This window comes from Oenanthe melanoleuca, chromosome 25 (assembly GCF_029582105.1).
Source record: "Oenanthe melanoleuca isolate GR-GAL-2019-014 chromosome 25, OMel1.0, whole genome shotgun sequence".
Lineage (NCBI taxonomy): Eukaryota > Metazoa > Chordata > Aves > Passeriformes > Muscicapidae > Oenanthe > Oenanthe melanoleuca.
Genome location: NC_079358.1, coordinates 857,229 through 883,716, shown reverse-complemented (window position 1 = coordinate 883,716; position 26,488 = coordinate 857,229). Strand labels below are relative to the sequence as shown.

The 26,488-nt window shown below is 63.2% G+C and overlaps 3 protein-coding genes across 10 annotated transcripts; 1 reads left to right on the top strand and 2 right to left on the bottom strand.

Annotated features, from left to right (window-relative positions):
- Positions 1-1,401: 1,401 nt before the first annotated feature.
- On the bottom strand, positions 1,402-5,791 carry EFNA4 (ephrin A4). 2 transcript variants are annotated; one of them, XM_056510022.1, is made up of 6 exons: positions 5,609-5,791; positions 3,337-3,629; positions 2,386-2,454; positions 2,184-2,243; positions 1,862-2,115; positions 1,402-1,774 (listed from the first exon to the last, which is right to left on the bottom strand). In XM_056510022.1, exons 1-5 carry the CDS (start codon positions 5,713-5,715, stop codon positions 2,027-2,029), a joined length of 618 nt encoding a protein of 205 aa, XP_056365997.1. In that variant the 5' UTR covers positions 5,716-5,791; the 3' UTR covers positions 1,402-1,774; positions 1,862-2,026. The 2 variants fall into 2 exon arrangements, with proteins under 2 accessions (XP_056365997.1, XP_056365996.1); XM_056510021.1 differs by lacking the exon at positions 5,609-5,791 and having other exon boundaries at positions 3,337-5,051.
- Positions 5,792-8,001: 2,210 nt separating this feature from the next.
- ADAM15 (ADAM metallopeptidase domain 15) lies at positions 8,002-15,443 on the bottom strand. 6 transcript variants are annotated; one of them, XM_056510013.1, is made up of 25 exons: positions 15,233-15,436; positions 14,277-14,380; positions 13,691-13,767; positions 13,294-13,372; positions 13,111-13,187; positions 12,863-13,031; positions 12,728-12,790; positions 12,579-12,647; positions 12,331-12,500; positions 12,172-12,256; positions 11,956-12,104; positions 11,698-11,875; positions 11,477-11,569; positions 11,193-11,388; positions 11,015-11,123; positions 10,804-10,942; positions 10,658-10,735; positions 10,464-10,575; positions 10,232-10,370; positions 9,533-9,586; positions 9,167-9,275; positions 8,850-8,918; positions 8,601-8,660; positions 8,375-8,496; positions 8,002-8,129 (listed from the first exon to the last, which is right to left on the bottom strand). In XM_056510013.1, the coding sequence occupies exons 1-25, from the start codon at positions 15,303-15,305 to the stop codon at positions 8,102-8,104; spliced, it is 2,601 nt and encodes an 866-aa protein (XP_056365988.1). In that variant the 5' UTR covers positions 15,306-15,436; the 3' UTR covers positions 8,002-8,101. The 6 variants fall into 6 exon arrangements, with proteins under 6 accessions (XP_056365988.1, XP_056365989.1, XP_056365990.1 ...); XM_056510014.1 differs by lacking the exon at positions 9,533-9,586 and having other exon boundaries at positions 15,233-15,443; XM_056510015.1 differs by lacking the exon at positions 8,850-8,918 and having other exon boundaries at positions 15,233-15,428.
- Positions 15,444-16,940: 1,497 nt separating this feature from the next.
- On the top strand, positions 16,941-25,519 carry DCST2 (DC-STAMP domain containing 2). Of its 2 annotated transcripts, none has more exons than XM_056510049.1 (30): positions 16,941-17,524; positions 17,614-17,784; positions 17,871-17,972; positions 18,055-18,252; positions 18,355-18,420; positions 18,512-18,725; positions 18,801-18,958; positions 19,041-19,205; positions 19,281-19,448; positions 19,543-19,643; positions 19,728-19,858; positions 19,952-20,067; positions 20,143-20,236; positions 20,312-20,491; positions 20,568-20,728; positions 20,815-20,940; positions 21,018-21,092; positions 21,173-21,301; positions 21,385-21,524; positions 21,617-21,794; positions 21,926-22,069; positions 22,178-22,299; positions 22,394-22,548; positions 22,712-22,811; positions 22,905-23,000; positions 23,075-23,201; positions 23,316-23,432; positions 23,522-23,664; positions 24,323-24,436; positions 24,513-25,519. In XM_056510049.1, the coding sequence occupies exons 1-30, from the start codon at positions 17,017-17,019 to the stop codon at positions 24,762-24,764; spliced, it is 4,551 nt and encodes a 1,516-aa protein (XP_056366024.1). In that variant the 5' UTR covers positions 16,941-17,016; the 3' UTR covers positions 24,765-25,519. The 2 variants fall into 2 exon arrangements, with proteins under 2 accessions (XP_056366024.1, XP_056366025.1); XM_056510050.1 differs by having other exon boundaries at positions 17,120-17,524; positions 21,620-21,794.
- The last annotated feature ends 969 nt before the right edge of the window (positions 25,520-26,488 follow it).

Below are 26,488 nucleotides of genomic sequence, written 5' to 3'. Positions count from 1 at the left end.
CAAGGCAGAACCCACCAGAATCCCCGCACAGCAGGGCACAGTTGTCCCCCAGAATTTTTATACGGGGGTCCTTTGGGGGATGTCCCCACCCAGCATGGGGATCCCACAGGGCACAGCACCCCAGAATCCCCGCATGGTGACCCTAAAGAGCACAGCCCCTCAGCATCCCAGCATGGGGATCCCACAGGGCACAGCACCCCAGAATCCCTGCATGGAGACCCTAAAGAGCACAGCCCCTCAGCATCCCAGCATGGGGATCCCACAGAACATGGTTTTCCCCTGGAATCCCTGCACGGGGGACTCACAGGGCGCAGCCCCCCATCATCCCTGCATGGGAATCCCACAAGTCACCATCACCCCTGCCACCCCCTTGTCCTACAGGCACCATTGCCCCCCCAGCATCCCCCCAGGTGGGTGCTTTGGGGGATGCCCCACCCAGCATCCTACACGGGGTTCCCCGGGGTACGGTGTTCCCCAGATGTTCTCACCCCCTCCCGGGGGGAGGATCCCACGGGACATGCCCCCCTCTGCACTAGGCAGCCTCAGTGTCCCCCGTGGGGATGGGGTACCCCTCCCCGCAGGGCTGGGGTGCAGGGCGGGGTGCGGGGTGCGGTGGGGGAAGGGCAGGCAGCAGAGCTGGGGGAGGGGAGCGGCACGGTCGATGCTTTCGCTCAGCCTCTTGCCAAGCAGCTTCTTTCTCCCAGAAGCCATAAAACCTGTCTGACGTGCCCGGCACCACTGCGGCAGGCGGCCGGCAACGCCTGCGCGGCGAGGGGCTGGGGAGCCCCGCTGCGGGCGGCCCCGGGGGGAGTTGGGCGCCTCTTGAGCCCCCCAGGAGGACAAATGAGGGGCTACATTCATGGGATGGGGGACCAAGAGCGCCAGGGAACTCTCCTGCCGGTTGGCAAAGCTGGGGCATGTGGCTGCGCCAGAGGCACGACTCCGGCACGGAGCCGTTCGTGCCGTGGGATCGGCCCCCCACAGCAGCCTGGGTGCCCCACTGGGGAAGGGGGAAACCCTGCAGCCCCCCATGGCCCCCCGCTTCAGGGTGCATCTTATGGAGAGATGGACAGAGAGCGGCACCTCAACCACACCCAAAGGTGGCAAGAGGGATCAGGGTGCCTGGCTGGGGGGCTTTGGGTGAGTGACCCCCAAGCCTACTGCCCCTCACCCCCTGTCCCAGTGCTCATCCCACCGCCAGGTGTTAATTACCGTCAGCTCGTCAGTAATTAAAGCTCTCTGGTGACAGGAGCCGACGACTCAATATCAAACTGCTGCAATCAAGCCCTTGGCCATAAAGGCTGTGCGGGGAGCGAGGGGCAGGGACCCCCCTGGAGGAGGGATGCAGGGTTGGGGGGCACGGGCAGGGGACGGCGGGGGGCCGCACACCCGGGGCGCAGCGATCTTGCAAATACTGTATTGCTCAGTCACTACCAGGGGTTAAAACCAAACCGAGGGCACGGAGGAAGGCGTCTTCCCAGAAGACAGATCAGCGTGTCCTCGCTGGAGGAGGACACGGCAGCGGCGGATGCCGCCATCGGAGCTGCTGCCCCGCTCCGGGGCTGGGGGTCCCTGGGCCCCAGAGCCGGGGGTCCATGGGGAAAGGCACGAGATGAGGTGATAGCCGTGGGGCAGAGCAGGCGTTCGCTGAGGGGACCCCAGCACCGGGGCAGGTGGCCGGCGGGACAGTGCCAGGGCGTGGCAATCCCAGCGCGCGGCGATGCTGACTCGTGGCGATCCCGATGTGCGCTGATGCCGGTGGCAAGCGATGGTCCTGAGAGGGAGAGAGCCCCGTCCAGGGATGCTTCGGGGTAGCAGGAAGGTGCTCGCCCAATGCCCCGGAGCCCCCGCTGCCCCTCACCTTCCAGCCCGGAGCTCCCGGCCCCAGCTCGGCTTTGCGGAGGTCCAGCAGGCGGGTCATGGCCTGGGGCTGCCCCACGGGCTTGGGGGGTTTGGCTGTGAGGAAGAGTCTGGAAGCGGCGTCGGGGCAGGGGAGCCCATCCCCCCGCCACGGGCAGCGCCGGGGTCAGATCCAGAGCGGGGCCAGGAGCACGAGCGCCAGGCACGGGCTGCAGGACTGCGATGGGACCGCGGTGCCCCGGGCAGGCACCGCATCTGCCAGGGCACAAGCAGTGGTCAGGGCCAGCCGGTCCCCGGGCTCCCAGCCCTTCCCCCGTACTCACCCTCGGGGCCCCCGCGCCCTCGGGGCTGCGAATTGGGCACCTCTGTCACCGGCTCTGGCGCTGAAAAAAACCCCACCGTTGTCAGGGATCGGCCCTCTTGGAGTCACCCCCGAGACTCCGGTACCCCCCAGCGGGGACTGGTGTGCCCCGGGGGCGGTGGAACCCCCCGAGTTTTGGGGTACATCCCCCCAGCCGAACTCACTGGTGCCTCGGCAGCAGACGGTGACGCGCAGCTTCAGGCATCGCCCGGCGCTCTCGGGGCTGGGCACGGCTGGGCAGGGGGGGGTCAGCGGGGAGCGGCCGGCGCGGCCCCCCCGGGACCCCCCGACGGCGGAACCAGCGCGGGCCGGGGGCGCCCCCTCCCGGCGGAACGCGAGGACGGAGCCCCCACCCCGGAGCACCCAGAGCCCACCCCGCACCCTGAACCGGGGGCACCCCGAGCCCTTGTGTCCCCACCCCGGAGCACCCAGAGCCCACCCCGCACCCTGAACCGGGGGCACCCCGAGCCCTCGTGCCCCCACCCCGAGCCCTCGTGCCCCCACCCCGGAGCACCCAGAGCCCACCCTGCACCCCGAACCGGGGGCACCCGGAACACCCAGAGCCCACCCCGCACCCTGAACCGCGGGCACCCCGAGCCCTCGTGCCCCCACCTCGGGGTATCCAGACACTCCCTGCACCTCACCTCCCTCACCACGGGCATCCAGACCCCACCCATGAACCCTGATCCCCTTGTGCCCCCCTCCACGAGCATCCAGAATCCCTTTAACCCCGACTCACTTGTGCCGCCCTCCAGGGGTATCCAGAACCCCTCTGCACCCCACACTCCCCATGAATCCCCCACCCCAAGGCATCCAGACACCCTCTGCATCCCTATCCCCTTGTGCCCCCACCCTTGAGACATCCAGAGCCCCCTGCACCTCAGCCCTGGCATCATCCAGAATCTCTGCGTTGCCCTTAACCTAAGCGACATTCTGGATGTACCCTGACCCCCCACACACACCCTAAACTCGGTTCTATGGGGACTCTGTTGTCACCAAACCCTGGGGAGCTGCATTTAAGACCCCGACATCTGTTCTGACCCCGGGGACTGCACCCAGCACCCCAACGTGCCGTGACCCCAGTGCAGCCCCCGCGGCACCCCGAGGGGACTCACAGATGTAGTAGTAGGTCTCCCCCGGCTGGAACTCGAAGCCGAGTGAGAAGGGGGTGAAACGCTGGATCTTCTCGGAGAAGCGGACGGGCCCGAAGGGAGCCCGGGGCCGGTTGCACTCCCAGCGCTTGAAGGCGCCGGGGGTCTCGTAGCAGCCGCGATAACCCTCCCGGTCCACCATGAAGAGCGTGAAGGTCTCTGCCCGGCCGGCGGGCACCGCCCCCTCGTAGTGCGGGCAGTAGATGTCCAGGTAGTCATTGATGGCCACCTGGATGGAGTAGTCGTCCCGCAGGAACCTGCCGGGCAGGACGAGCCGGGAAGCCGGGGGTCCGCTGGGAGTGGTGCCCTGCTGCTCCTGCCCCAGCGGAGCAGCGAGCTGGGGCTTTTCCCAAAACCACCGAGCGGACACCGCCCGAGCCACGCAGCCAGGCATCAGCTCAGATTAGCCGCAGGCCGCTGGAGCTGAATGGGCTCGGCTGCCGCGGCCGGGGGGGTTGTACAGCCACGCTGCCCAGGCACAAAGCCCCTCGCCCCAGGCACCCGCCTGGCCGCTGATCGGACATGACACACCGGTGGGGGTCCGTGCGGGGGGACGCTCCCGCCCCGGCACGGCGCTGGCAGGGGGTGGTGGCCGGGGCGGGGGGCACGGGGCGGGCTCCGGGGCAGGGGATGGGGCCCAGCCCAGGTACAGCAGCGTTGGGGATGCCGGGAGCTCATGGTTGTGCCGACAGCAAGTGCGGCCAGGCCAGGGTGGAGCAGCTGTGCAGGCACACACACGTGCACACACATGTGCACACATATGAACATGCACACGCTTGGTCCTGAGCGTGTGGGACAGGTGATGGAAAACGGGCTGGCAGGCAGACCTCGGCCCCATGGTGTTCACAGAGTCCCAGCAGAGACCAGAACATTCATCACTGGGATGGCAGCACTGGCAAGGGGGATGTTGAACCCTCGACACCCCACTCAGGCTGGGGGCTCCCCGAGGGCAGGATGGAGCACAGACTGCTGCTGACTCAGAGCATCCCACGGGCGACGCCGGCATGGACGGGCCTGGGCAGGACCGAGGGCTGAGGGGACAGGGCCCTGCCTGACCCAGCAGAGGGGCACACACAGTCCCTCTTCCTGAGGCATCCATGGGTGGGGGGTCCCACCTCTCCCATCCACAGGATGGTAGCAAGGCAGCATCTGTACCCCCAGCCCTGCCCATCGTGTGCCCATCTGCCCCAGTCCAGTGGGCCCAGAGCACAGGACCTCCATGGGGAGGCCCCAGGATCCTGACCCTGCCCCCTGCTCCCTGAGAAGTCCTAAGATAGGAAATACCTAAAATGGAGGAGGCTGGGAAGAGGGATGGAGCCAGACCCTGGCCTGCTGGCGATGGCAAAGCTCACAGGCAGCACCAATACTGGTGTGCTGGAGTGGCTCCCACCAGAAGGGACACCTGCCATGGAAACCCACAGCCCCGAGAGTGCCACCCACCAGCTGGATGCCACCAGAGTTCAGTGCTACCAAGGGCATTCAGGCTCAGCACAGGTGGGAACCACCGGGAAATTGGCAGCACCAGGAATTCCCACCAGCTTGGTGCCACCAGGAGTGCCCACTAGCCTGGAGGCAAGCAGGGCTGCCCACTGGTGTGGGAACCACCCAGAGCTCGGTGTCACTGAGGGAGAATCCTGAGAGGGATGTCACCCGGGGCTCAGTGCCACCAGCACCACCCAGGAGTGCTCGCTGTCCCGGTGGCACCCAGGGATGCCCAGCGACTCGGTGTCACTGGGGGTGCTCAGCAGCTTGATGCCCCCCCGTAGGCACCTGGTGCTCAGTGCCAGCTGGGGCACTGCCCGGGGCTCGGTACCACCGGGGTGGCTCGGTGCTGCTCAGAGCTCCGCACCCCCGGGGGTTCTCACCCGCTCGACAACGCCCAGGGCTGCCCGGTGGCTCGGTACCACCGGGAGGTACCACCCGGGGCTCGGCGCCGGTGGGGATGCCCGGGGGCTCGGCACACTGGGGGACGCTCAGGCGTTCAGCATTACCTGGGGGCTCGGTGCTGTCGGGGATGCCCGGGGGCTCGGTCCCACCGGGAGGTGCTCCCCGTCTCACTCTCGCCCATGGTGGCCCGGTGGCCAGCAGCCCCGCCCCCCCCGGAGCCCACCGCCCGCCGCCCCTCCCGTCCCGTCCCATCCCATCCCGTCCCGTCCCGTGGCGGCGGCGCGGGCCCGGGGCTCGGTGGGGCCCGAGCGTACAAAGGCGGCGGGGCCGGCGGGGGCGGCGGCGGTACCTGGGGTTGCTGCCGTTCCAGTGGACGCCGTGGCGGAAGCCGCGCACCGGCGGCGCCCAGAGCAGCGGCGCCCAGAGCAGGAGCCCGAGCAGCGGCGCGGGGCGCATGGCTCCGCCGGCGGCGGGGGGCGGCGGGGGGCCGCGGGCGGGGCGGCCCGGCGGGGCTCGGCACGGCCCGGCCCGCCCCGACAACTTCGGGCCAATCCCGCCGCGCCGCCGCCCGGCAACTTCACCGACTGCCATTAACCCTTGGCGGGCGGCACCGGCACCCACCGGCACCGGCACTGAGATCGGCACCGGGACCGAAACCGGGAACTGCCCACCAGGCATCCAGCGGCACCAGGATCGGAACCGGCAGCCACGCCCCAGTCTGGCACCTCTTGGTACCGCCAACATCCACCGCCACCGGTGGATATCCTTGGCAACTCCCTGTACCTCTCCCAGTCCGACACCGACCCGGTACTGTGAATATCTACCGGCACCGGGACCAACACCTCCCGGGCATATGGGATCAGCATCCCCGGCAACAGCATCCCTGGCACCGGCACCGACCAACACCTCTGGCATCCATCGGCACCGCCCCTGGGACCGGCAGCTCCGGCCCAATCCGGCTCCCTGCTAAACCCCACCCCAACCTGGCACCGCCCCAGTACCGGCACCAGCAGCGCTGGGTGCCCCCAGCACCCACCTCCCGCCGCTGTCGGGCATCAGCAGCCACCGGTACCGGCACCAGCTGGGCCCGGGGATGGGGAGATCTGTCCATGCACACTTGTGTGTGATGGGTCATGCTCACACGTGCTCCTGCCCACATCTGTGCCCACACAGAGCAGCTCTTGCACACCTGTGCCCGTGTGTGAGCCTGCTCCTGTTCAGGGGTGGGTCCCTGCCCTCAAGAGCAGCTCCTGCACACGCATGTGATGAGCACACAGGGCACACACATGTACCTGTGTTCTAGCTTGCACACACGTGCTCCTGCCCAGAAAACAGTGTCACAAACATGTGTGTGGCAGCTCCTGCTCGAGCACATGCCCATGCACACAGCACAGCTCCTGCACCTGTGTCCAAACCCACAGAGCAGCTCTTACACACACACACGTGCCCATGTGTGTGGCAGCCAATGTGCTGTCCTGCCCAGAAGGCAGTTCCTGCACACGTGTGCCCACATTTGTGACAGCTTCTGCCCGTGAGTGTGCCTGAGCCCACAGGGCAGCTCCTGTGCTTGTGGCAGCTCCTCTTCACTCACGTGTCCATGCACACAGGGTGGCTTTTGCACACTTACACATCTCTGCCCACCAGGCAGCTCTTACACACACAGAAAAACAGACACACACAGAAAAACAGACACACAGAAACACAGACACACAGAAAAACAGACATGTGCCTACAGACTGAGCAGCTCTTGCACGCTTGTGCCCATGCTTGTGGAAGCTGCTGTCCACGTGTGTGCCTGTGAACACAGAGGAAACCCTGCACACGTTACTGCCCACAAACAGCTCTTGCACACGTGTGTGCCCACAGAGCAGCTCTTGCACACACATGTGCCCACAGAGCAGAACTCACACACACGTGTGCCCACAGAGCAGCTCTCGCACACACGTGTGCACAAACTCATAGGGCACCTGTCACACACACGAGCCCACAGAGCAGCTCTCACACACACGTGTGCACAATCCCACAGAGCAGCTCTCGCACATGTGTGCACAATCCCACAGACCAGCTCGCACACGCGTGTACACAAACCCACAGACCAGCTCGCACACGCGTGTGCACAATCCCACAGGTCAGCTCTCGCACACACACCTGTGCACAATCCCACAGAGCAGCTCTAGCACACACGTGTGCACAATCCCACAGAGCAGCTCGCACACACACGTGTGCACAATCCCACAGAGCAGCTCGCACACACACACGCGTGTGCACAAACCCACCAGAGCAGCTCTCACACACGCATGTGCACAAACCCACAGAGCAGCTCGCACACACACGTGTGCACAATCCCACAGGCCGGCTCGCACACACACACGTGTGCACAATCCCACAGAGCAGCTCTCGCACACACACGCGTGTGCACAATCCCACAGGTCGGCTCGCACACACGTGTGCACAATCCCACAGGCCGGCTCGCACACACGCGTGTGCACAGTCCCACAGGCCGGCTCGCACACACGTGCCCACACGCGTGTCGCCCCGTGTCCCCTCGCCCCGCCCCGTGCCCACGTGGCTCCCGGGACACCGCCCCCGCTGCAGCAGCGCGCAGTCCCCGCCAGGGGGCGCTGCCGCACGGGAGCCCCTTCCGGCGCGGTGATTGCCGGGAGTTGTAGTTCCGCCCCGTTCCCCTCCCGCCCCCGGTGCCGCTCTCGGTGCCCGGTCCCGGTGCGGCGGAGGCAGCACAGAGGCGGCTCACAGCCCCTTTATTGACGCGGCGGGACAAAAAGCGGGCGGCGAGGCCCGGCCTTCCCCACAGATCCAGCGCTGCGCGCTCCCTGCCCGCGGCTCAGGCCTCTGGCGGGGCCGGGGCGGGCCTGGGAAGAGAAGGGAGGGCGATGGGGTGAGGGTGGGGTCTGCAGAACTTCCCCCTGCAGCTCCCCCTGCTCTGCATCCCCACCCTGACCCCACCTTCCTCCTCTCCCGCCACACTCGGGCCCCTCATTTCTCCTCTGTCCCACACCCACACTCCCCTCTGGCCTCTGCAGCCCCCATCCTGTCACCACACACCCCTACAAACCCCCATTGGGATCTCCCAGCCCTGTGTGCCCCCTGTGCTCACCTGGCAGGAACCACGGTGACATAGGGGTGCCCAGAGGGGCTCTCGCTGCGGGGCACCGAAGGGCCCGGGGGGTCCGAGGGCAGCGGCCGCTGCGGTGGAGGGGGTTTGGCTGGACCTGGGGGCTGCAAGGGCACGGGGGGTGTCAGGGCTGGGTCATGGGCTGCCCCCCCGGTGGGCTCAGGGGGTGGGAATCGCCTCCTGCCCCACACGCAGGTGCTGCTGTTACCTGAGGGCTCAGCAGCACAGGGTCCGCGGGCAGCGGGCGTGTGGGGGGGGGCGGCCTGTCCTGGGCAGGGAGAGAGGGACAGTGAGACAGCAGGGGGACAGGGGGGCGAGCACGGGAACCAGCCTCCCGCCGGGCAGGAGCGGGTCTGGGGACAGCCGTGCCGCAGAAGTCCCCGAGAGCTGGAGCGCAGCCAGACATGCAGCGGGTCCTGGGTGGGCTGAGGGACCCCCGCCCCCGCCTGGGCGTTACCTTGGGCACAGGGTCCGGCGGGAGAGGCCGGGAGGGCGGATCAGGCCGGGCTGAGCCGAGGGCAGCCGGCTGCGGAGAGAGGGAGAGGGGGGACAAGCCATGCAGCATGCGGAGACCCCCCTCCCGCCAGGCAGAGAGAGAGACCCCCCCCTCAGTGCACAGCCCTGGCTGGGACGGGCACCAATCCCAGCGAGCAGCAGTCCTGCCAAGTGGCTGTGCCAGGCTGCTCTGGGTGCCAAGGAGTGGGATGCTCTGAGCTGGCACCCCAAGACCAAAGTGAATTCGGTACCCGCTGCCTCCATCATGCCCATCCTCACCTTGTTGCCATGCATGACCTGCAGCTCCGTGGCCTGACGCCACTGCGGGGGCCGGGGACGTGCAGGGGGACCTTGGTTGCTGCCCGACCGGGGCTCTGGCTCCGAGATCCTGCAGGGGGAAGACGCAGGATGAGACCCTGCTCCCTCCAGGCACTCGGGGGACCCCGCACAGCGACCGAGCGACACCAACACCAGCAGAAGCCCAAGAGAAACGAACCCCTCGGCGCTGGAAGATGCGACACCCCGCGCCCCGGGGCTGCCCCGCACCCCACGGGCACTGCCAGGGGAAGAGCGCAGCACCGGAGGCCTTGCGAAGCAGGATGGCTCGGGGACAGCCCCACGCCCAGGCGCCGGCGGTGACGTTACCCGCTCCAGCCGTCTGCGGCTCCGGGACCCAGGAACCGCACCCGGGTCTCAGCACTGTGGGGAGAAGAGTGGGGGGCTCAGCCTGGGGCTGGGGGGCTGCGGTGAGAGGGGATGTGGGGCCACGGTGCACGATGGGGCTGTGACCTGTGCTGGGGACACACAGGGATGGTCACTCTGTGGGGACACAGCGCTCGGGCAGCCAGCACGGGGAACGCGTGTGCATGCGTGCTCACATGCAGGCGGCTCTGGTGCCTGCCACGGCACATGCATGCAGAACTGAGCGTGCCACCTGTGTGTCACAGTCCACAGAGCAGAGTTGAGCAGGCCACTGCGGCAAACACATGCAGAGGTGTGTGTCACACCTTCGTGTCACAACACACGTGTGAAGGTGAGTGTGCCACCTCTGTGTCATGGCACATGCATGCAGAGGGCGTGTGAGCCACCTGCGTGTCACAACACACGTGTAAAGGTGAGTGTGCCACCTCTGTGTCATGGCACATGCATGCAGAGGTGTGTGTGCCACCTGCGTGTCACGACACACGTGTGAAGGTGAGTGTGCCACCTCTGTGTCATGGCACATGCATGCAGAGTGTGGCACCTGTGTGCCATCTGTGTGCCTCGGCACGCGCATGCAGAGGCGAGCGTGCCAAAACCCACGTGCCCTCCACAACCCCCCCACATGCCCCCCGTCCCCAGTACCTGTACTGGCAGGAGGTGCCCTTGCCAAGCTGGCACAGGCGCTTGTGCAGGCCGGCACGGCGGGCACGGCACAGCCCCAGTGCCAGCGCCAGCCCCAGCAGCGCGCTCAGCAGCAGGGCCGTGGGCAGGGCGCTTCCCCCTGTGGGAGAGCAGCACGTCAGCCTCCTCTGTGCCCATCACCCCCCCGACACCCGCACAAAGCCCCATTCTCTGAGCTCGCCTCGTCCCTCACCTCGCTCCAGGCCGGCGGGGCCGCTGTCCTGGCTGCCGCCCACTCCGGGGCTGTCGCAGGTTGGGGGGGCCCAGCCCCGCTCACAGTGGCAGTGCCCGTGGTTGTTGCACACCTGAGTGGGTGACACTGGCTGAGCTCAGCCCCTGAGGGGCAGGTCCCTGCTGCCAGCAGCCGCTCCCCAGCCCTGCACTCACCCCGTGCCCGTGGCATTTGCTCTGGCACTGCTGGTCACCCAGGATGGAGATGTCCTGGCACCGGTGCTGGAGGCACATCTGCAGGGGATGGGGTGTCAGAATTGGGGGATCCCTCCTGGTCTCCTCCCTGTTGCCTCACTGCTCACCTTCCCAGGGCCACAGGTGGTGCCAGGCAGCACCATGGCCACATCGGTCACATCCTTGTCCCCAGGCAAGGGGGTCCCCTGGCAGGACCCTTCTGGGCTGTCCCCACGCTGGCACTGCAGCATCCCACAGCTGATGTCCCTGCAGGGACAGAGGGGTCAGGGCAGGGGGCACAGCAAGGGGGACACGGAGAAGGATGGGGGTCTCACTCACTGCTGGGCACAGGTGACATAGGAGCCGTTGGGGAGCTGCCCGCAGTGCCCACGTTCATCCCCTCTTGTGTTCAGGGCAGCCATGCAGGAGCTGGAGACAGGACTGGCACCTGCAGTGGGGGCAGAGACCCTCAGCATCCCTACCTAGCCCCCAGCACCCCACCCTGGCCCTGCTCTACCTGGCCCCAGCAGCTGCTGGCACTGCTCCCCGTAGGTGGCACAGGCCCCGCTGTAGCAGCGCGCCCGCCCGCCGGCGCAGGGCTGCCCGTCCTGCAGGAACGTGTCAGGGGGGCAGTGCCGTGACACCCCGTCACAGAACTCGGGCAAGTCACACTCGCCCAGCAGCTCCCGACACACGTGTCCAGCACGGCGCAGCTGTGGGGGGACACGTCAGATAAATGTCAGTGGGGGACTCGCCCACCACAGGGAGTGCCCGTGGCATTGGGTGCCCATCCCCACACACCTGGCAGTCCTGGCAGCAGGTGTCCTGGGTGGCACACGCGGCCCCTGGCATCAGCTGGCAGGAGCTGCTGTTGCAGCAAGGATCGGTGCACTCCTGCAGTAGAGGGGCTGCAGTCAGAGGGTGCCACCAGCACCCAGCACTGGGCACCGGAAACCACCCTGCAGAGCCATGGAGAAAGGGGGTGGCTTCAGGGCTGTAGGCTTGCCAAGAGCCCCCCGTACCACGCTGAGGCCGCAGTCACATTCCTCGCCCAGCTCTACCAGGTGGTTCCCGCAGGTGGGGCTCCCAGTCAGGAGCTGAGGCTCGGGGATGTTGGAGAGGCACCAGCCCAGTCCCTGCTGCAGGCTGTGCTCCAGGTCCTGCTGGCTGCAGTTGCTGAAGCTCAAGCCAGGTGTCAACCTGCAGAGCCAGGAAGGGGCCTGTGAGGTGGGGAGGGGGCTTGGCCCTAGCCCCACCAGAGGCTTTCCCACTGCCCTCACCCCGTGGGCGGTGCCATGATGCAGCTTCGGTCGTGCTGGAGGTCGCCACAGTCGCAGAGACGCCCGGTGCTGTCGTGGCGCATGCCCAGGTTGTGCCCCAGCTGATGGGCCACGGTGGAGGCAACAACCAGGACACTGACAGAGTGATCCTGTGGGACAGGAGGGTCAGGGAGGGCAGGTGGTGGGAGAATGGGGTGGGGGGACAGAGGTACTGACCATGCTGACCCCCCCGGAGCGTGTGGGGGAACACATGGAGCCTTGAGTCGCCATCCCCACTGAGACATCATCAAAGTGGGCACCCCTGGGGAGAGAGCACAGAGGGTTGGGGGGCTGCTGTGGCCTCATCCCCCTGTCCCCACGCTGTCCCCCACTCACGTCAGGAGCTGGGCGTTGTCGTGGGGCAGCTGGGGCAGCAGCTCCTCCCGGCGCCAGCGCAGGAACCGCTCCAGCGCAGCCCGGGCGCTGCTGCCCACCGTGATCTTGTCACCCTCACTCCACACCTCCACTGCCAGCAGGGCCACCCGCACTCCCAGCGGGCGCAGGAACTGGGGGGGCACAGAGGGGTCAGGACAAGGGCACAGCTGGGCACTGGGCTGGGAGGGACAGACCCAATAGTCACTCACCACATCCAACTGGTTGGCTATTTCCAGGGTCCGGGTACGAACACGCTGTAGGCTGGGGTAATTCTGGAACTGGGGAAACAGGGAGAGGGCTCAGAGGGGTGGCTGTGGGAAGGGCAGCCCCTGTTCTGGGGACACTGCCCAGCACTCACCGCAGCGTGGTCCACCACCATCACCAGCTCCACAACGCGCTGCTCCGCCGCTGCCCGCTTGCCCTGGGGACAGAGAGGGGTCAGAGTGCTCATACAGGGACACTCTGTGGGGTAAGACCCCTGGGTGAGACCTACCCTCTGTGGCCAGAGGGGCTCTGTTGCCTCTGCCCCAGGGTGGGGGCCCTGCCTGCAGCTCCGTGGCTCCAGCCGGACCCGAAGGTTGGACGCCACGTGTGGCCCTGGGGGGCTGCTGGTGTCTGGCTCCAGTGTGTAGCTCCTGGTGTCTGACAGCCAGAGGCAGCCACTGGGGAAGGACAGAGGAGTGGGATATGGGGCCCATCCCATCATCAGTGGGCTCACAGACCACTGGGCTTGGGGCTCACCTGAGTCCAGTGCAGGCACAGAGATTGGCCCAGGAGCCAGGGAAGCCCTGCACTGTCCCCTGGTAGCAGCAGTGCTCCTGCAGCAGAGAAAGGGTCTCAGGATCCAGCCCCAGTCTGGGGTCCTCTTGGGGAAGAGGGACAGCTTGGGGACACCACAGGTGACAGCCGTGCCTGAGGCCATACCTGCTCGCTGGGCTCCTGGATCACCCGTGTGCCATCAGGCAGGTAATAGAGCAGCACCCCCGTGCCCTGCACCAGCTCCCTGCCAAAGACTTGTGTCACCCCACAACTGCTGGGGGTCACAACCACCCTGCTGGGGGCCCCACAGCAGGGACCTCCAGCTCACCCTGCCCTGAGCAGACTGACAGGAAGGGAGGACCCATCACCTCCCACCCTGCTATGGGTGCACCCTGGGGCTCCCACCCCACCTGTGCCATGGATGGAGACAGAGAATAAGAGACCCCCCCACTCTAAGTGCACCATGGACAGAGACAGAGCCCCAGGGTCCCAGGAGGACCCCAACCCTGGTCCAGGAGCTCCATCCCACTCCCTGCTGTTGCCCCCAGAACCACAGACTCACCAGTTTTGCTCCAGTTCCAGCAGCAGCTGCATCCCCTCCAGCTCCAGCAGGACTGCCAGACGGGCAGGGAACCCCCCCTGGCAGAGGCCGCGGTTAAGGGGGTACCCCCTGACCCAAGCTGCCCCATCCCCACGCACCCTCAGAAGCAGCGGGACCCGCCTGGTCCGGAGGGAGAGGTCGGAAGGGATGCCTTGCCCAACCCGCAGGAAGCGTCCCTCCCTCCGGCCTCATTGTGTCGGGGAAAGAGGGGCTGGGCCGAGCGGGGCCCCCACCCCGTTCCCCCCACCCCGCTCTTCCTGCCCGGTGCAGCGCGGCGGAAACATTGGAGAGACTCCCAACGGCTTTGGGGGTGGGCAGGGCCCTTCCGACCCAAAAAGGTCCCTCCCAGCATCACGAGAGGAATGGGGATTTGCTGAGGATCCCCCTCCACACTGCTTTTGGGATGCCAGGGGTTCTGGGCGCTGGGATTCCCGGGGATGTGGTGCCAGCACACCACATGTCCTGCTCTGAAAAGAGGGCAGGGGGAGGCAGCAGCGTGCACTGTCACAAGTGTGGGGGACCCCAGGGATGTGGGTGGGGGGCTCACCTGGGTCGCTTCTGCCAAGCTGAGTGTCCGGTTATCCCTCAGAACCCACGGGGTCACAGACCAGGAGTGTCCTAATTCTTCACTGTGCTGCGGTGAGCTGTCACCTGCACAGGGCCCGGGGCCACCGTGTCACCACTGTGTTACTCACAGCAGCCCAGATCCCCGGTCACCCACCAAATCCCAGCCATCCATCACATCCTGGACCCCCAGGGTCACCCACAACATCCCCAGACCCCCACGGTCACCTATCACATCCTGGACCCCCCAGCCTGCACCCTGGACCCTCCTGGTCACCCATCCCAGTGCAGCCCCCTGCTGTCACCCACTGCAGCCCACCAGGCAGGTGGGAAGCACTAACAGGGACCCCCACATTCACCTCCCAGCAGAGCCTGTGGGGTACCCCGCTGTCTGGGGGCTGCAGGAGAATGGGATGGGCTCCTTGGCCAAGCCTTGCATCACCTCGGCCGGCTGCCCAGTAACACCAGCACAGAGACTGGGCAGGGCTGGAAGCGCAGATCGGCTGGCTCAGCTTTCGGGGAATCCCGGCGGGTGCCGGACGGGGGGCACGCAAACCCCGCTCCCCACGGCCCCACCAGCCCGGGGAGCGCCGGGTCCCGGTTCTGGACAGAACCGCGCTGCCGGGGGATCACCGAGCGAACCGGGGAGGGATCACAGAGCGAACCGGGGAGGGATCACCGAGCGAACCGGGGAGGGATCCCAGCGCATCCCAGGGAGGGATTCCCGCACATCCCGGGGAAGGATCCCAGCGCATCCCGGGGGGCGCACCGAGCGTACCGGGAGGACACACCGGACATCCCGGGGAGGGGACAACGAGCTTCCAGAGGGGCTACCACTCCCCATCCCACCCCGCTCCTCCCGTGGTATCCCCGCGATGCCCCGACCCGCGGTCCCCACCGACCCCCTCTCCGCTCGGGACCCCGGTTCCCCCCGCTCACCTGCAGCGCTGCCGGTGCTAGTGGCGAGCAGCAGCCCCGCGGCGAGCAGCAGCCGCGGCCCCATCTCCCCCATGGCTCCGCCGGGCCGCGCTGCCCCGCCGGTTCTCGTCGTGCATGGCCCAGCACCGGCACCGGCACCGGCACCGACCTCGCCCGGCCCGGCTCGGGGGCGGAACTTCCCTGCCGCCCCGTGGCTCCGTTCCGCTCCTCCGGCACCGCCCAGCCCGGGGCGGGGCGGGGGCGGCTCTCTGTGTGCCGGGAGGGGATGGTGTTGGCCGGGGTACCGCGGCTGGGAGCCCGGTGGTGGTGCTGGTGTCATCCCGAGACCCCTGCCCTCATCACCGCCTAGGGTGGAGACCCCCACCTTCACCATCTCAGAGGCACCCACCTTCGCCATCTCATGCTCTGGAGACCCCTTCTTCATTATCCTGTACACTGAAGACCCCCACCTTCACCATCTCGCATGGCAGAGCCGCATCCCCCAGGGCAGCAGAGACCCCCACATCACAGCAGAGACAACCCACCATCACCAGCCCGTACTCCAGACACTTCTGCCTTTATCTCCTCATGCAGCAGAGACCCCCATCTTCATCATCCCAGACAGCAGAGACCCCTACCCTCATTACCCAGACCCCACACAGCCCCACCTTCACCTATTCACACATAGAAGACCCTCCCCACTTCCATCCTCCCTACACCCCGCTGAGATTGTCATGGGTTTAGCTCTTCAAAAGAGCAGAGCAGTTGTTGGTTGCTGTAAATTGTAAAGGCACATCAGTCTCAAAAGACAGAGTCCAAAGTGCTAAAGTCTGTGCTAAATATGAAACTTTATGCATAACTTGTGCATACAACCTATCTGTTCTATCTGTAGGATGTAACCAATATTCTTACTATATTTTTATTATTCTAGGACTATGTTTTTGAGCTCTCACTGAAGCTTGTTTTGGAAGCTTGTTTTTTGTTAGATTTTAAGGGTTTTGTTCTTTAAGGCACTTAAAACATATTCTTACTTACCTAAACTTACTTACTTACTTAAAATTTAAGCTTATACCTCTATTTCAGGTATGAAAAGTTTTTAATTTTCGTGTATGATAAACTTTAATTTATCTAAATGTTTTGATTTCTGCATTCTGATCTCTCTCTGAGCTCTGTTTTACACACTCCAACACCCCCTTTCAAGCCCCTGGCAGATGCACCCCACAGACCCCACTTCATGCCATGCTTGAGACACCACAGGAGTCCTGCTCGATCCCATTCTCCATTCCTGGCTGCAGGAAGATGATCCAAGCAAGGTTTTATCCCATCTGGGTTCTGAAATGGGTTCCTTGCCCTGGTGTGCAAGAGGCCAATCCCATCCAGAGCTGAAGGATTTGATTTATTTTCAGTTCTCTACCAGGGGTCAATCCCCAAAGCAATGAGCATACTGTTCATTATTTCTACACTTTGGCAAACAAGTATTAAACATTCGTGGTCTGCAAGTTACACAGTTCCTCATTAATTAGTATTAATTAGTATTTTCTATTGGTTAAATGATTCTCTAGCTTCTCATGCTAATTAGGCTGCGTGCTCAGCTTTCTGCTTTTGGGTCAGTGAGTTTCTTGAGTTGGTGGTCATGCTGCAATTGCCCACTTTGCCCTTTCAGCTGATGGCTGGCCTTGGTTTTTCCTCTCCATCTCATGGTTGTGTGGCCCTGGTCTCTGTGTTCCATACTGATGTATTGTCTCAAGTTTATTCCCTCTCCAGGTGCTGAAGCTTATCAAAGCTGTAATTACTGACACGTAATCATGCAGAATTTCTCTGTTTGGAAGACCAACATCAAGGTGAGCAGCACCCACTCCAACAGAGTGCAACTGAAACCGCTGAAATGTTCTGAAACAACGGAAACCGCCACGCAGGAACTGACAACGGCGGGAGCAGCACGTTGGAAACTGCTCACTCCTGCTGTTATCCCACGGAGGGAAAGGTGGAGGGAGCAGCAGGAGCCCAGCATGGGGCTGATCTCGGGGTTGGGCAGATCCCTGCGGGCTCAGAGGGGTCAGCACAAGAGCGGGGCCAAGCGCCGGCCGGAGGGCCGCAGCAAGGCCCAGGAGTTCGCTCGCAGCCTCGGCGGCCTCACCCTGGGCCTGATCCTGGCCAGCATTTACGGGGCTCTGGTGCTGCTGGTGCAGGGCCACAATATCTGGTACTGCCTGAGCGTCACCGTCATCATGGGCGCGGCGCTGGGCCTGGGCATGGCCTTCTCCGTGAAGACGCGGATGGTTGTGCTGCTGGCGCTGCCGCACTTCTTCACCAGTGAGCAGCCGTGGGTGCTGTGCTGGGAGATGGGGGTGCCAGGGGGTGCTGGCTCCTGGCTGAGCCCCAGGACTGCCCTGTCTTTGCAGAGGAGGGGAAGATGATAGTCATGATGCTGGCGCTGTGCCTGACCGTGCAGGGCCCTGGCGCCAACCTCCTGCACAACGTCTCCCAGCTCACCAAGGCGCTGTCGTGTGGGGCTGAACTGGCCCAAAACCAGACGGCTGAGAGGCTGCAACGTGCCAAGGAGCCGCTGCTGAGTGAGCAGGGCGCTGGGGGAAGGTGGAGGGGCCCTTCTGGGGCCCTCACTCTCTGGAGTATGCTCAGGTGTCCCCTCTCTCTGCAGACGTGCAGAGGAAAATCAAGGAAATTGGCCAGAACGCCAAGGTGGTGGCTGACCGGGTCCGTAAGTTCGTCCGCTCCATCACAGACTCCACCAGACACGTTGGTGAGTCCCCCAGGGGTCCCCCAGCACCCCCCACCCTCCTTCCAGCCCATCCCCATCTCCAATGCCCACTCTCTGCCCACAGCCCGGGCCCTGCGCAACGTTTGGCTGTGGCTGGCGAAGGCCGGGAATATTTGCAACCGCGAGCTGGGCTCACCCCAGGGCAGCTGCTTTCACTACATAGACAAGGCCAAGGACAGCTGTGAGAAAGACTTGCCCCTCTTCTTCTACTTATGTTATATTATCCTCAGCCTCAAGTCCATCTGCTATGTGCTCGATACTCGTGAGTCCCCGTCCCTCTGCCACAAGGGGCTAATGGGGTGATGGGGCAGATCTGTCCCCACCACGAGGGCCCAGCCTTAGCAGAGATCCCCCTTCTCTGCAGTTTCTTTCATGTTCTGCACCATCCCTCAGTACATCCAGACCTTCATCCGGATCAATGTCTCAGCCCGTGAGTGCCACGGGGGGGGGTCGGGGGTCCTTCTCTGCGCCCCTCTTCTGGTTCTTGCCGCAATGCACAGCGCCTCTTGTCACCTCTGCAGCCCTCACGGATGCCCTGAACCGTGTGCGTGCAGAGTTCGAGTTCAACATCTCGGTCTCGCATCACTTCAGCGTCAACCTCAACGCCAGCAAGAGCCTGGGGGAGGTGTCTGCCGACATAATGGAGGCTGTGCGGCAGCACATGGAGCCTTACCACCGCGCCCTGGAGTTCTTCTCCTACATCTCCTTCTTGGCCATCCTCTTGTTGTGGTACCAGTGAGTAGTGCTCTGGTGACCCGTGGGGACGGGGACCTGGCGTGCAGGTGCTCAGCTTCCCCCCTGTGCCCCCAGGGCGTTTCGGTACCGGCGCCGCTACCTGCGGGACGACACCTTTGACAACATTTACATCACGCGGCGCTTCGTGGAGCTGGACCTGCGGTGTGCAGAGCAGGGCAAACCCACCGTGCTGCCGCTGTCGGCGCTGGAGAGGGGCCGCTACATCCCCCCAGGTCAGCCCCATCCCCGAGGGTATCCCCCAAACCCAGAGCTGAGCCCCCGACACGGCCTCATGGTGCTCCCCTGGCCATCCAGGTGCGCTGTGGCTGTCGAAGAGGGAGCGGAGCCAGTACGGGCTGCAGCTGTTCCGGTTCATGCGCCAGGTGATGCTGGGGTTCAGCATCATGCTGGCTGACTACAGCATCTTCTGGCTACTCGACCTGTTCCGGCACCAGCTGAGCGCGGAGATCATCGCCAGGGGTGAGCAGCACCCTTGGGTGCTCTGCTGGCTGGGGGTCAGGGTGATGGCCCCAGGTCTGAGCTGCTCACCCACAGCGCCATCGACAATGAGCATCAGCGTCAACGGGACGGGCTACACCAGCGAGATCTACCAGGATCTGGTCTCTGCCTTCAACACGCTGCAGGAGGGCAAGGTCTCGGTGCTGTCCCAGGCCTGCCTCATCGAGCCCGTGGAGCCCGACCACACCACCCACATCACCATAGGTGTGCAGAGCAGGGGTGCTGCACCCTCAACTACCCAGGTGGGTGGGAGCTGTAGGGGGCTGCCCTCCCTACATAACTCGTTTTTTCCCACCAGGAATCCTGTACGGTGTCTGGCTCTTCATTTGCGTCTTCGGTTCCTACATAGCACGCCTGCGCCGGGCAGTGTGTGCCGCCTACTTCCCATCCCGTGAGCAGGTGAGAAGCCCCCTGGGGGTGTGTGTGTGCCCCTCTGCATTCCCTCAGCCACCAGCTGCCCTCACCCCATCACCTCCATGCCAGGAGCGCCTGATCTTCCTCCACAACATCATCCGGGCGCGGCGGGAATGGATGGTATTTGCCCTGCGCCAGACCGGCACACAGCGCTTGGCCGATACTGGGAAGAGCAGGCTCTTCCTTATCCTCATCTCCAGGTAAGCTCTTCCAGAGGATGGAAAAGGGCAGTCTCATCCCTGGGGGTCTCTGTGATGCCATTGCCCCATGGATCATCTGCTCCGTGCTCGCAGGTACCCTCGCCTTGTCCGCCTCGCTCGCCGCTTCGGCATCCAGCGCAGACACTGCCTGATCTGTGGGGTGGCAGAGCAGCCGGATTTCAAATCCTGCATCACATCTGGCTGCAAAGGTAGGAGCCCCCACAGCTCGGGGACCCCCTCCCTGGAAAATTCCACGTCCTCCCTGACCTCCCCATTTTCCACAGGGTTTTATTGCAGTGAGTGCTACAGAAACCTGAACAACATCTGCTCTGTCTGCACGGCCCCCCTGAGCTACCCGGACACTGGGGATGAGGAGAAGTGAGCAGAGGGGTGATGGGGGGCTGCAGCAGCTGTGGGGGCTGCAGCTCACCCCTGCCCTCTCTGCCCCTGCAGGGACTCCAGTGACGAGGAGACAGCGGAGCTGGGTGCAGTGCAGGCGCTGCAGGGCCAGGAGCGAGGGCAGCAGCTGCTGCAGCGCATCAGGGACATGATAAAGGGCTGGAGACTCCCCTTCAGAACGGCCACCCATCTCCAAGACGAGCTGGAGGAGGAGAGCGAGGGGTTACTCTCCAGGTGAGAGATGGCAGTGTCCTCCTTCCCTTCCAGCACTGGGAGTGCTGCTCCCCAACACTTGTCTCCCCACTGCCAGACACGACTTTGACTACAAGGAGCAAGCTGAGAGAAGGGACAGAGAGCTGCAGAAGGTGGTGGTCTTGCAGACACGCAGCCATGCTCCCTCCTCATTGGAGCATCCCACCGGCATCACTTCTGGGACAGAATCCTACCGTCCTCAGAAACCCCCCAACACAAGTGAGCTCCGCTCCCACTCCTCTCCCATCCAGGGCTTCCCGTGGGCAGTGGGAATGGGCAGGGCTGACAGCTCCCTCCCCACCCAGTCCTGAAGCGAGTGGTCCTCTCGGTGCTGCCTGAGCCGTGCAGCCGGTTCCTCTGGAGCCGGCCGGACGAGTATCGCTGGAGGAAGTTCTTCCTGGGCGCTGGCTTTGGGATGCTCCTCGGCCTCGGTGAGTGTGTCCTGGTGCCGGGCACAGCGTGGGGCTGGTGGCACTGGAAGCTCAAGACACATTGTTGGGTGTTGCAGGGCTCTGCCACCTCCTCATCATGCCTCTGGATGTGTCAGAGACAAAGAGGGTGAAGCTTACCTGGGGGCTGACAGGTGAGGATGGGGCAGGGGACCGTCAGGGGCCGCAGGGGGTTCTGTGTGGGACCATGGGGTCAGCTCTCTGCTGTGCACAGGGGTGACTGCCTTGGGTTGGGCCACGTCCCCCCACTTCCGCTGTGCCAACCTGCTCATGGTCCCCAAGTTCCTGGGAAAGGAGGGTCGGCTCTACGTTGTCTCCTTTGTCTTCGCTGCCATCTACAGCGGTAGGGTCCCCCCCATATCTCTGTGTCCCCCCCAGTGGTGTCCTGGGAGCTGGCAGGCTCTGAGACACCCCTGCTGCCCCCAGGGCCCGGGTCCAACCTCTGGTACAACCTGATGGAGACAAAGCGCTCGATGGATTGCGTGGTGGAGCTACAGATCAACCACACCAAACATCTCTGGCAGGCATCTACAGGCTCCCTGCGCCACGTCATGGAGGAGCTGGTGGTGAGGAGGAGTCTGGGGCTGGGGGGTGGGTGCTGGGGGGCTGGGGGAGCAGGACCAAGCCTCTGCCTGTGTCTGTGCACGTGCCCTGGCAGAAGAGCGCGGAGACGCTCAACACGGACATGCAGAACGTCTCAAGTGCCTTCATGGAGCTGAACGAGCAGGTGGCCAGCGAGGAGGGCTACGACCTGAGGCAACAACCAAACACAGGTGGCCAGAGGGCCCTCAGCACCCAGCAGATCTATGAGACAAAGACCAGACTTCGCTGTCAAAGTGAGTGTGGCAGACAGGGGCTGGCAGCACACGGGGAAGGGGCTGTCCCAGCCCCAGTGCTGTCCCCAGAGGTTGGGGGCTTGGCCAGTGGGGCTGGAGCTGACAGATAACTGCGGGTTCCTGTCCCCCAGCTGTGATTGAGGAGGGCCTGGAGCGCTGCCTAGGCCATTTCCAGAGGATGCACAGGGAATGCATGAAGAGACTGACCGTGCCCCTCCTCAACCACCTCGTCTGCCTGCCCATGCAGTTTGGGTTCCTCTGCCACGCGGTCAAACGTAGGTGACCCTGACCCTGTGCTCCCTTGGAGGGGCAGATCCAGTTCTGCTCCTGCAGCCCCTGGCACGGCAGCCACAGCTGCCACCATCCCTGCTCCACCTCTGCAGTCATGAAGAACTGGTGTGAGAGGAGGATCCCTGTGGATGGGAACTTTGGGCACATGTATGACCGGGTGAACGGCTCCGTCAACAGCCTCAGCCGGGAATTCAGCGCTGACATTGCCTACCAGGTGAGTGCCTGGGCTCCCTGTGGGTGCTGTCCCCTGTGCCCATGGCCAGGGTGGGGGCCAGGTCCTGCCCTGCCCCATGGCCTCTCTGCCACAGGAGGAGCACCATGAGATGCTGGTGGGCGCCGAGGTAGCGCAGCAGCTGCAGGAGGAGGTGACCTCGCAGCTGCGGAGGGAAAAAGCCCGTCTGGGCCTGGCTGTCTCCTTCTTCCGCCTGCTGCTGTCCTTCACCTTCCTCTTCGTCTTCATCTCGTGAGCCTTGGGATGGTCAGGGGGTGGGGGTGACACCCCTGTGCCAGCTGTGGGGCATAGAGGGGTGGGGGATTTCTCTGGCAGCAGGTCTAGGGGGGGACATGAAGACAAGGGAGGCTTCACCCAGTGCCTCCTTCACCCCAAACCTATCCTCTCTCACCAGGGCTTTCCTCTACACTTACAAATACTGTCACAAAATCGGCTTTGACAACTGCTACATCACCACCTATTTCCGCCAAATCGACGCCCGGCGTAGAGAGCAGGTTGGGCAGGGGGAAAGGGGTGCAGGGCAGCCCTGTCACCCCCTGTGGGGTGTCCCAGGGTCTGCACTGAGACACCCCCTGCCCCTCACCCAGGACAAGCAGACGCTGCTGCCCCTGCTCCAGGAGGAGACCTCGTCTTACATCTTCCCGTGCAAGCCAGCTGTGCAGCGGCCTGAGCTGCAGTACATGGTGAGGGGCTGGGGATAATCAGGGGGGTCACAGCTGGGGACAGCAGGCTGTGACAGCTCCCCTGCTCCCTGCAGGTGATAGAGCTGCTCAAGTGCATCCCGCTCCTGCTCTTCCTCCTCTTCATCTGTGGCCTGGACCACTTCATCTTCAGCGTTCTCAGCATCATCCAGAATCATTCCTTTATTGAGTATTCCTACCAAAGTGAGCTCACGGCCCTGGAGGATCCCCATGGTCCCTACCATGCCCCTCAGCAATGCAGGGACCCCCTCAACCCTCCCACCCCCTGCTCAGCCTCCCTGTCCTCCCACCCCACAGCCAGCCACCACTTGTCTGTGAACGTGATGGGCACATCCCTGATGGCAGAGCTGCTGCGATCCACCATCGGCGCCCTCAACACCTCCTTCGACACCGACGTGCAGACCTCCAACCTCGGTAACGCCCTGCCAGGCACAGGAGCCCCCCCGGCCCCACACCTGCCCAGGGCTTGCTGCAGGGGGCTCACACGGGTGCTGTGCCCCCAGTCTGCCTGCCAAAGCCCACGGGGATGACGAGGCAGCAGTACCTGAACACCTTCCTGCCCCTGCTGGCGCTGGCGCTGCTCTGCGTGGTCCAGGTCTACCCGTTCCGCCTGCGCCGCGCCATCGCCTCCTTCTACTTTCCCAAGGTGAGAGGGCACTGGCACTGTCCGTGGGGTCTCCAGAGCCTGGCAGCCTCACAGCAGGACACAGAGGTGCTTTAAAGTTCAGGTTTTCCCAGCTGGTCACCGAAGATTCAGGAGGTTGTTCTCTGAGGTTTCCAGGGTTGTTTATTCTTTCTTATCTAAGAAATTCTTTCTCTAACTAACATCTTGAGATCCGAGGCACATTGCCTGTCCTTGGGGCAGGACTTATCCTTTATACTATAAATTACATACCTAATATTTACAATTACTTTCCAATACATGACAATTTTATTACACTGTCCAACTCTGTCTCAGACCAATCCAATAATGCCAGCCTGGCACTTAACATGGATGGCATGAAGAAGAAGAAAGAAAAGACATACCATGCCCCAAATCCTCCATATTAGCTTCAAACCCCCTAATATAAACATTGCTAAAAATTCGCTTTTCTACTTTCTAACAATCTAATTTACACTCTACTTATTTTTTGTGACTTGTAATTCTTCCTGCAATGATGGTAATTTTTCCCAGGGGCTTGCATCCAGTCCCTAGGGCCCCCCTGCCCAGGGGGGTGTAGAGGCATTCAGGGAACACCACTGGGGTGGGTTTTGGGTGGGCTGAGCCCCCAGCCACCCAGCCCTGACGATCCTTGCTGGCACAGAGAGAGAAGACTCGGGTGCTGTTCCTCTACAACAAACTGCTGCAGCAGCGGAAGAATTTCTTGTACCTGCAGCGCGGGCGCTTGGCCCGGCAAGCACGGCAGCCACCCGGGCTGGTGAGTGGGGACAGGGACACGGGGTGCTGGGTGGGGTGGCTGCTCTCTCTTGACCCTACAGCTGCTCTGGTGGCAGGGGACGTTGCTGCTGCTGCGCTGCCGCCAGCGCTGGCCCCGGCTGAGCCGCTACCTGCGCCGGAGATGCACCTTGTGCGGGACACGCGAGACTCCCCAGCACCAGCCCTGCCCCAACCCCGAGTGTGTGGCCTCGTACTGCGAGTGGTGCTGGAGGGAGATGGGGTTCAGCTGCCTCGCCTGCAGCCCTGCGGATCCCGACCTCGTGCAGGACAGCAGCGAGGATGAGGAGGAGCAGGGATATGCAGACTGAAGGTACTTGGTGATTAATAAATGTTTCAGCCCAATGCGCGGTGTCTGGGGGGTGTGTCTGCCAAGGGGGGGTCTCTGCTGCACTGGAGGGTGGAGGTGAGGGTTTGAGATGGAGAATGGGGGTCCTGCCCCCAGCAGCACCGCTGAGGTCTCTGTCATGCAGCACTCGCTGCTCCCAGTGCATGAGGAGCTGCCCCTGCCCTACTGGCACTGCCTTCCCAGAATGTGAGGTGGGGGCTTTGAGGGGCTGTGGGGACAGGTTTGGGGATGGGGATGGAGGCATCACGTGCCTGGGAACGGGGACATCGAGGATGGCACCACAGGGATGTGGAGGGGCTGGAGATGGTGGCACCAAGGGAGAAGGGGACAATGAGGGGCTGGGGGCATTCCAAGGTCAGCACCACCGTGGGCTGTGGGCTCAGGGTGCCAGGACTGTGGTGCCTCAAGGACCAGGTGGTTTTTTTTTGGCAGCATCTCCCAGCTTCTGCTGTGTGGCTGGGACTCCAGCCATGTCCTGGTGTCACTGCTGCCTCTTTGTCCCTGCAGGAATGGGGCAGAGCAGGGCTGAGCTGCAGCCCCCCAGGCTTGGGTGGGCTCCTGGAACCCCTCTGCTCACATCTTCTCATCTCTGGTGTCCCAGTAGATACCTGGGGCAGGTATCTGGGGCACTTTGGGGGTCTTTGATGGTGTATAACACCTTCTAAGACACGACTTACAGGTGAATGTCCTGATACCTCCTGGGGGCAGCAGACTGTGGAGTTTTAGCCCTGAGCCACTTGTTTAAGGGAGGACAGTGCCACGATTAAAAAAAAAAAGTAAAAAAAAAAAATGAAGGTACCTCTGATGATCTGCTTTTCATGGCTCTCTTATGTGGCTCAAAAACAACCTGTAACAAAGATTGGTTTGTGCTGGCCATGCCCTGGTGTTGGGTGGGCACCTCCTCTGCCCCAGCTGATGTTCTTAAGCACATCAGAGGTTTCCAAAAACTCAAAAATCCTCCTCAGCTGGAGGATGCAAGCCAGGCCTCAGCAAAGCACCTGCTGTTTTTTGTAAAGACCCATTTTGAGCCAATAACCTTTAAAATGCCAGACTTCCACACCTGGGCCCTGCCCTGCTCCTGGGCACAGGATGGTCCCTCCCCATGTGCTGCCAGTCCCAGTCCCTGCCCACCCCACTCCCCTCCAGGGGAAAAGGGAGGAGGTTGTTTTGAATCTCTCTGCAGTAATGAGAGGGATAATAATGATTATCCAGAGGTCTTTGCAAATAGAACAGTAGTTACTGGCAACAACTGAACCGACTTGGATTTGGCACTGGGTGGAACTTGCAAACAACAATATTCAAGCAATGTGTGTTTGGTCTGAGAGAAGGGAGAAGAGAAAAAAAAGGAAAGGAGAGGAAGGGAAGGGAAGGGAAGGGAAGGGAAGGGAAGGGAAGGGAAGGGAAGGGAAGGGAAGGGAAGGGAAGGGAAGGGAAGGGAAGGGAAGGGAAGGGAAGGGAAGGGAAGGGAAGGGAAGGGAAGGAGGAAAGAGGAAAAGAAAATAAAAGAAAAATAAAAAAACTAAAAATAAAATAAAATTAAAAAAAAAAAAATTAAAAAAAAAAAAAAAAAAAAGAAAAAAAGAGAGAAAAAGGGAGTTCTGCCCATCCGTGGATCCAGTGGTGTTCCCTCTGTCCTGGCTGTGCTCCGGTGCTGGGATCAGTCTTTTCTCCCAAACTGAGTCTTTT